The following is a 9,978-nucleotide window of genomic DNA, read 5'->3' on the forward strand; positions in this document are numbered from 1 at the left end:
ATCATTGATATATGTGAAAGTCTATCGTTGCTATCCAAATGTGTGCTTTGGATAGAGGTGTCAAATGGGCGGTTGACGGGCTTGGGCCGGCCTGAATTGGCTTGCCACAGTTGTTATACAGTGGACCATGGTTCATAGTGTTATGTGGACCATGGTTGTAAAATGAAACTGTAATAGAATTAAAATGATACTTTAGTGTTGTTAAATTGAAACTAGTGTGTGTGAAAAATGAAACTAAAAAACAGAGCTCATAATAACATATTGTCAAATGAAAATGTAGTATAATTAAAATGATATTTTAATGTGTTAAAATGAAATTAGTGTTTGTGGAAAATGAAACTAAAATTCAGAACCATACAATAACATATATTGTCAAATGAACGTGGAGAGTAATTAAAACAATACTTTAACATTATTATAATTAAACTAGTGTGTGAAAAATGAAACAACAAAATAGAGCTCATACAATAATGTATATTGTTAAATGAAATTGTAGTAGAATAAAAATGATACTTTGGTATTGTTATAATGAAACTAGTGAGTATGCAAAATGAAACTGAAAAACAAAGTAACATTATCAAATGAAACTATAGGGAAATTAAAATGATACTTATTTTATGGATAATAGTAAAATTTGCCGGCTTGCCATATGCATGTTTATTTTTGAGACTGGATTAGTCTGGTTCAAAAAATAAAAATAAAAATTAAGCCTGATTCATAGCCTAAAAATGAAAAATAGAAAAGATATTAAATATATATATATATATATATATATATATATATATATATATATATATATATGTCCAAACATCGTCTGTTAACAGACGTTCATAATTTCATATTATATCTTTTTTAAAAAATGTACGGATCAATGGATTGGCTTGGACCAAACAGGTCGGGCTTGGATTGGATTTCGGGCTAACTCGTTTGTTTGACATCTTTACTTTAGTGAAACCCGCCTTGGGATCTTAGTCGAAAAAAAGGATCACAATAACATAAATCAGTCTAGATTGTCCATAATTAACCGATTCAAATTACGCAGACCAATAAACAGCTTCCACGGGGGGTCTATTTTTAGAACTTTATAGTTATCAAACTAATTATTAACCAACTTGACTGAAGTTGCTCTCATCATTGATATAACATTTAATTGCAAGTGGTGACTCGTTTCTCATCAATTATTAACTCCTACAGTCCTACTTTAATTTGTTCGATGGTCAAAAAATTTGGTAGGTTAACCCTTGAGCTCTTTTATTATTCTTGTTGTTATTATTATTATTTGGTACACATTAATGATTGAAAATCAAATACCATATAATTATCCTCATAAATTCATCTCCCTCATCAGTCATAATCGCCCTTGGATTTCACTATTAATTCTTTTCCCCTTTTCTTTTTCTTAATTAAATTCAACATACTTTCTTTTTTTAGTGATTATTTATTTATTTATTTATTTGTATCTATATATATATTCCGATTCTAAAAAATTATATATCCAAACAGTAATCCTACTTCTACCCAATATGGGAAACCTATATAAGCTCCATATTAAGACAGCTGCCTGTACGATTTCGAACCAGACTAGGGTTCCTATAATAATCATACTTCTAGTTCTGGGAGATTAATATTTCAGTTTATATATATATACCAAAGCATAGCTACCCTCAAAACCTCCAAACAAACATTCTTCAATAATTCGTAGAGAGATTTAAGAGGAATTGAAGGAGATCATCGATCAAACATGTCGGAATCACAATCACAAATTTCCCAGCCGACAAGTCCCCGGAAATGTGCCCGCGGCTGCGGCTTCTTCGGCCACCCGGAAAACAAGTTCCTCTGTTCCAAGTGCTACGCCGACTATCTGAAAGAAGAGATTGCCAAGTCGGCCGCCGTCGTTACTCTCACGTCATCGCCATGCAAAACGCTGAAGGATTCAACTGCAAATGCCGATTTGGCCGCCGAGTCTGCGCCGGCGCCGGCGAAGAGTAACAGGTGCTTTTGCTGCAAGAAGAAGGTTGGGTTGATGAGCTTTGGGTGCCGCTGTGGAGGAACGTTTTGTGGGCGTCATCGCTACCCGGAAGAACACAAATGCGATTTTGATTTCAAGGATTTGGGACGTAAGGTTTTGGCTAAGGAAAATCCGGCCATCACGGCTGACAAGTTGCCGGAAAGGATTTAACCAACGTTAGTTTTTTTTTTTTTGAATACTATTGATTGTATTACAAGCATTAGTTAATATAGGCATAAAAAATTATTTCTATGTGGGTGAACAAAACATGTTGCAATACTATTTACTCCAATATACATTCAGAAATATTTATGAATAATTTTTTGATAATATATTTTTTAAAGAAATAAAGAATAATAACATTCGACGTAATAGACAAATTATGTGTTTTAAATTTTATATATATTTATGAGCAACCTAGGCTGATTTACCTCATTGTGATCATTTGTCGGCTAGTGTTACAAGACGGGGTTTATCAAGTGCACACCATTGGGTAGTGGTTGCGAGTTTTCCTCGTCATAAAAAAAAGGAAGTTAGATGTGTAAAATGACGAAATCATTATAGTTGATAGACAAATTCATAATTTACTCATTGATGGAGGTACTAGAATTCTGGAAATCACCCAAGAATGGGGACCCAGGACCCAAGAAGACAACCCGGGGTTGGCCTCCAAAGTCGGCCCCGAGCAGCTAACCATTCTCGTCTCGGAGTCCATCTTCAGGTCAGAATGGTGAGCTTTGATTGGGTCATGTAGCTCGCCCTGGGGACTTTGATTTAGTCCCAGCCCGTCGCCTGTCAGATTTTTAAGGATCGGTTAAGTCTTTTTCTTTGTATATAAATGACATTGGTCTAGACAAATCATGTCCAATCTTACTACAAGACATTCTTTGTAATATTCCTACGTCAATCAACGAAATACTATTACAATTTATTTCCCTTACTATTTTACCCTTATTCTACTGCAGATCGGACTTGATTCATACATACCTAGAGCCAATTTGTTCCATCACTCATCATCTCTTAATTATTCGTTATACAAATTTAGTTTCTAAGCTTTGATGGAAGTGATGCATCGGGTCCTTATTATTAAAACCCTAAAGCAAGACCGGGTTACTTTAATCTGTCACTCTATTAAAAACATATAAAGTAAATATATGTAAGAAATAATTAAATGATTAAATTTACACCATAGTGGGATGAGAGAATGAGAGATTCAAAGTGTCAATTCCCCTTTGATTTAGTAAAGAATCATGCTATATGAATTAAATAATTATAACATTATTTTGAAAGGGGTGGTCAAGTGGGTGGAGCATGGTTCTGAGAGCAGAAGATTATGATTTACGTGTTTGATTTTTGTCAAAAATTTCTTAATTGATCATGCCCACTGCAATGGTCTTCTTAGTGTTGTTTACCTCTATTGTGCTAGAGCATGATTTATCTATTGCACACCCTCATATAGTGAATGTATGAATTTTCTTCATCACAAAAAGAAAAAAAACACTTAAGTCATATGTTGCATCATTATTAAATGTGTAGTAAAATATTTTTGTCTATACCATTTTTTTTTTGGTAAATAATAAAATAATCTCTAATATTTGAAATTTTGGGGAAAGAAATTATATTAATAGCGTCCATGGGCGATCCTATTATTTTATAGGTGTTAGATATATTATTATTGTTGTTATTATTATTATTATTAGTCTTTGTATTAGTCTAAGTTTGTTATATGTTCCTTAGCCTAGTTTATAGGTCTTCTTCTATTATCTGTATTGTAACCTCATCCTTTTGTTAGTTTTTTTTTTTTTTTTTGAGGAAATTAAAGCAACAAATATTAATCATCATTGTTCAGTTCACTAACAAAATAATGGACAAGGCAAAAGGTATTAGCTACAAGCTTTCAAACCCACTAACCCTCTACAATGAACTAATAACAATAATAATAGTAATTTTGCTAGCATATTTCACACTACAATTTACTAACATGACAAATAAATCCAAAGAATGAAGTTCCACAAGAACCCACACGAAACTCCAACTCGCACGACCAACCTTATAAATTAAGGCAACTGTATAAAAAAAAAAAAAAAAAAAACAACTTATGTCCCTTCCTCTGTACTCCCATTGTTTTATGCTATTTGAGATGTAAAGAGAAGTAAAATCCCACACGCAAGGGCCCCCCACCACTTGGTATGTTTCTCGTAATATATTCTTGGTTTCAGGTAACAGTGCAGATAAGCGGTGAACCGATGGAAAGGTATAATAGCCAGCCATGACTATGTAAATCAGAAACAGAACCTCCTCTTCATGTATGATGTATCGATGATGGCAGGTTTCATCAACATTTATAATGGCCAGTCTTGGGACGTTTCATTCCACTAGTATTGAAAGGTGACACGCTGCCACTTGGCCCGGGGCTCTCTTCCCTTAAATTTGAATTCAGCATGGCTAACTCACGCAATTTACCTGTCGCCAATCCATCGACATTCCAGGGGGACCACTTAACCTCTCCTGAGGAAGTCCATTCCAACCACCCAATCCTGCTCCACCAACATTTGACATTAGATTTGTGGAAGCCATAGGACTGGGGCTTCTATGTCTCACCAAAACCTTGGTTCGGCAACATTCCAGATACCCTCAAGATCTCTTGATTCAACAGCCTGGTACATATGGGAAGAACTTGAGTGAAAGGTCCAAGCTTTTGATGCTCCGCCAACAGCTCTGACAAGTACTGATTACTGTCCACATCAAGGGTACTCCTAATCTGTGGAGACACAGATCTTGCAGGTGAGAAGTTCGGATTATATCCTTTTGTTAGTTCAATTCACAGAATCATTATCTCATTTGGTATCAAAGTGATAGGTTATTTTCTCTCTCCTTTTACCGATGGCAACAAACGAAAACAATTCCTCGGAACACACTTTGTCCGCCACTGCCGCTGGCCAACCTCCAGCCGCCGGTCCCAACCACCTTACTTCTGCTCATCATTTCGTGTAGATCAAATTGACGACATGAAACTATTTGTTTTGGCGGACGCAGCTCATCCCCTTCCTCCATGGCCAGGGATTACTTGGCTACGTCGATGACACGCATCCTTGTCCACCACCGGTGCGCATGGCTTCCACGACCGGAACTCCGTCGGATGAGGCCACATCCACCACTGTTAATCCGGCGCACGGGCAGTGGATCCAACAAGATCAAAGCATCCTCTCCCTTCTCATCTCGTCCTCGTCGGAGGAGGTAATGTACCTTGCCATCGGCAAGACCACCTCCCGCGATGTCTGGACGTCGATCGAGACGACGTTGGCTTCCTCCACCCGCGCTCGATGTCTCAATCTGCTCAGCCGGCTCCAGGCACTCCGTCAAGGTGACTCAAATCCGGCAGAGTACATTGGCAAAGCCTAGCTGCTTGTTGAAGATCTAGCTCAAGCCGGCCGCCCTATCTCGTTAGACGAACAAAATCTGTACGTCTTCCGAGGGCTCCGGCCTGAGTTCCGAGCCATGGCCGGCTCTCTCGCCATCACCGGCACGCCCGTGTCTCTTCCCCAGATTACCTCCAGGCGCAAGAGTTCATCCATGCGGATGACTATCTGATTGGCGGATCGTTGGCTCATGGTGGTGCGGCGACTGCGGTGGTGGCAAACCGGGGTCACCGGAACAGTGCTGATCACGGCGGTCGACAGAACCGGGGCGGCAAACGTGGAGGACAGCGTGGCAGAGGCAATCCGGGCAGAGGCCGTGGCGGTGGAACACCCCGTTGCCAGATTTGCCGTTCGCACGGCCACACGATGGTGTATTGTTTCCGCCGCTACTCGGATCAGCCGCCACCACCACAAGCTCATGTCGCCGTGAACGGAGATGCTGCTGACACGGAAGTCTCGGCGTGGTACCCGGATACGGGAGCTTCATCTCACGCAACGCCCGACGCCGGCATGTTGGACAAGCTGATAGACGACGGAACAGATTTCGTCGCAATTCCGTCGCAAAACGTGATTCGCGACGGAATTTAGCTGTTTCGCGACGGAATTTTTCCGTCGCGATTCGCGATTTGTTTTGTAGTGTAATATGTGGTCTTCTAGTATGGGGAAGAGTGATAGGTGGAAGAGTGACCTCTATGGAGAGTGGTATGTCTTCTTAGAGGAAAAAGAATAGTAGGTAGTGTACTTGTAAGAATGGATGTCCCCCTTACCTCTTGCTCCTTTCCTCCTTTTATAGCAGCAAGTTCAAGATTATGGCCGTTGGGTAATTAACAAGGGATTTATTAGGATATGTAATATATTGGAGGTTATAAGAAGAAACAAATATGTATTTAATTGGTAGTTAATGGGTAGACGTTGGGTAGGAGATGGGTAATTAATGGGGAAATAATGGGTAGTGATAGGTGGTTTAGTATAATATTTATTTGGGGTTTTGAGTGATTGAGCGGGTTTAGATGTGCCATATCGGTGCTAGGCGGTCCAACTGTGTCCAAATATTGGGTATCCATCACCAGTCCCTCACTTTTCTATGTCTCGCACTTAGCAGAGCATGAGAAAGTATACTGTCTCGCCCCAAAATTCACTATATTAGTCGCACCAATTTTTGCCGACTCTTTTATTCAAGATTCCATACGACTCCATCCTCATGACTTCTTTTCGTTTGCCATATGACCGACTGCTTTAACTTCGAGCCCCTTTTTCTTTATCTGTCGAAGTGACTCTCGGCTGTAAATTTTCTTTCTCTAATAAACTTCTAAGGTTTTGGACCCTCGATTCTTTCTTTATTCACCGAGCCCCTCAGTCGAGGCGACTCTCGGTAGTAGCTTCTTTTTTCTCTAAGAAACGTCTAAGGGTCGGAACTGTAACACCACACTTTTCTTAAACTTAATTAACAGACTAAACCTTTAAAGATAAACAAAAGCAGCGGAATAAACTTTACTAAACAACTTAATAGAGGTGTCACCGCCACAATCACCCTTCACGGTGATTGCACAGGCTAAAGATAAACAAACTAAGTCATAAAAGTTTTACTAGCATCGATCAAACTAGGGGATAAGACCCCGGTGTCTAGCACCATCAAAACAAGGGTAGTCTACTACAAATCTCAAAAAGTAGTAACATCAAGAGTTTAGACTACAACTAGCTATCTATGCTAATCTCGTCTAACTCGTACTCTCTCATGAACTGGGTCCACCTGAAAGGGGTTAACAAACAACAAGTAGAAAACAAACCCGTTAGCACGAAGCTAAGTATAACGCCACTCAACCCTGTAAAGTACTACAATATATACTTTTGGAAAACAATTTTCTCTTACTTAAATTAAGTATTCTCAAACACTTAAGCAACATATAAACATGCTCAATAGAGTTTCTATATGCTTGCAACCTAATTAACCAAATAGGCATGCTTTCACAAATATTTAACTTATCAACAATCTCATAACATCATATATCTCAGTAAGCAATCTCATGCTAACACATAACTCAATAAGCGATCTTGTGCTATCCTATAATCTCAAATCAATCTCATGTTATCATATACTCATCATGCAATCTCATGCAATCATATAATCTATAAGCAATCTCATGCTATCATCTTGATCATGCAATAAAATGAACATGATGCTTTAGTATAAGTATAGATAGATATACATATACACTCATTTGTAAAAAGAATATTTTTCTGTGGAGGTTTCTTAGAGCCACAATGACTCGCTTTGCTCTTCTTTTCTAGAGTCTCAAAGACTCGCTTTCTTTAGAGTCACAATGACTCGCTTTCTCTAGAGTCTCAATGACTCGCTTTCTCTAGAGTCTCAATGACTCGCTTTCTCTAGAGTCTCAATGACTCGCTTTCTTTATACTCGTGGGCGAGGTAGGACTTCACCATGGTGTGAATGAACCTATTGGGCTCAGCTTCTAGCTGGCCAATTACTCATCTTGCCCATAGAACCACTCTCTTGGTTCTTTTCTCAAACTCTGTGGAATCAGGTATTGAACTATCAGTGTGCACACCCCCTGACCAGGATTCCAAGCTTGGTGGGCAGTTTCCAACCTAGTAACTCGGGAATATCGACCTCGTTACTTCATATCGGATCGCAATGTCGTCCGTTTCTTTCTCATTTCTTTCGAAAGGACATAGTCCTAACGGTCCTCCAAAACAAGGTTTTCCTCACATTAGATAAACATAGATATAACTCATGCAATGCAATCTTATGCAACAACTTTACTTATGCAATCTTATGCACATAGCTTCTCATCAACTTCTTATGCAAAACTTAACAAATATTGATCATCTTTCATTATTTAACAATCATATAATTTGTCATGCTTCTCAAATGAATAGTCAAGAGCCAACACTCAACATTCTCATTTACTGTAAATATTCTCAGACCAAAAACTGTAGCATTCATCTTCACAAATTCTAACACAAAAGCTAATTTCTATTCCAAATTCAATGAAATCAAATTCCATTCGTGCGTCATGACGGCCCCGAGTGTCCAAGCCTCAAGGGCCCGCGAGTCCTGTGCCGAAACGACACGTAGCTGAGCCACAAGAGCCCGACCACTGCACAACTTCTGCTTGGCGGAGCTCTCGACGGGGCTTGGGATGACCTGCCTTCTAGCTCCGCCATTCCACGGCTCAGGGCCACGGTCTTCACCAAGGACCCTGCCCTGGGGCCGCCTACTCACGGGGCTGGCCAACGGCTCCCGCCTAGGGCCGTTGGCTATCCAAATGTGTGCTTTGGGTAGAGGTGTTAAACGGGCGGGCTTGGGCTGGCCTGATATGGCTTGCCACGGTTGTTATAGTGGACCATGGTCCATAGTGTTATGTGGACCATGGTTGTTAAATGAAACTGTAGTAGAATTAAAATGATATTTTAGTGTTGTTAAAATAAAACTAGTGTGTGAAAAATGAAATTAAAAAACAGAGTTCGTTCAACAACGTATTGTCAAATGAAATTGTAGTATAATTAAAATGATACTTTAATGTTGTTAAAATGAAACTAGTGTGTGTAGAAAATGAAACTAAAATTTAGAACCATACAATAACATATATTGTCAAATGAATGTGGAGAGCAATTAAAATAATATTTTAGCATTATTATAATTAAACTAGTGTGTGTAGAAAATGAAACAACAAAATAGAGTTCATACAATAATGCATATTGTCAAATGAAGAATTAAAATGATACTTTAGTATTGCTATAATGAAAGTATGAAACTAGTGAGTGTGCAAAATAAAATTAAAAAACAAAACAATATTATGAAATAAAACTAAAGTGTAATTAGAATGATACTTACTTGATGAAACACATTACAAAATTTGCCGGCTTGCCATCTGCATGTTTATTTTTCAGACTGGATTAATCTGGTTTAAAAAATAAAAATTAAAGTTAGGCCTGATTATAGCCCTAAAAATGAAAAATAGAAAAGATATTAAAAAGAATATTGACTCATTTAAGTTATAATTTCTTTATAAATTAACTTTACAAGTTTACATATATATTTTCAATTATTTAACTTTAAAATTATTACAAGAAATCTAGTACTCCGTACAATTTTTAATTCTTTTTTATATTTTTTTTTTTATAATTTTTTGTTTGTTTGTTTGTTGTTGTTGTAGTATATGTGCACCTATTAACTTAAACTCATCTTCGACACATATATTTAACTTTTTTTTTTTTTTTTGGGTGGCAAATTTCATTCATTATCAATCCAATGACGAGTAACACACAAATATGTTGTTGCATCACACATAAAATTTGTCCAAATATCGCCTGTTAAACAAATTCTTGAACAACTTTTTTAAAATTGTGATAATCCCATGCGCCATTATTACCCATTAGAGTATATATTCATATTATATCTTTTTAAAAAATGTACGGATCAATGAATCGGCTTGGACCAAATAGGTCGGACTTGGATTGGATTTCGGGCTAACTCGTTTGTTTGGCATTTTTACTTTGGTGAAACCCGCCTTGAGATCTTAGTCGGGA

General features: G+C 38.0%; 1 protein-coding gene across 1 annotated transcript; it reads left to right on the forward strand.

Moving 5' to 3' along the window:
• The first annotated feature begins 1,741 nt into the window (after positions 1-1,741).
• LOC109184417 (zinc finger A20 and AN1 domain-containing stress-associated protein 9-like) lies at positions 1,742-2,179 on the forward strand. Its single transcript, XM_019334417.1, has one exon. The coding sequence runs from the start codon at positions 1,742-1,744 to the stop codon at positions 2,177-2,179; it is 438 nt and encodes a 145-aa protein (XP_019189962.1).
• Positions 2,180-9,978: the final 7,799 nt, after the last annotated feature.

This window comes from Ipomoea nil, unplaced genomic scaffold (assembly GCF_001879475.1).
Source record: "Ipomoea nil cultivar Tokyo-kokei standard unplaced genomic scaffold, Asagao_1.1 scaffold1262, whole genome shotgun sequence".
In the NCBI taxonomy this organism is placed as follows: Eukaryota; Viridiplantae; Streptophyta; class Magnoliopsida; order Solanales; family Convolvulaceae; genus Ipomoea; species Ipomoea nil.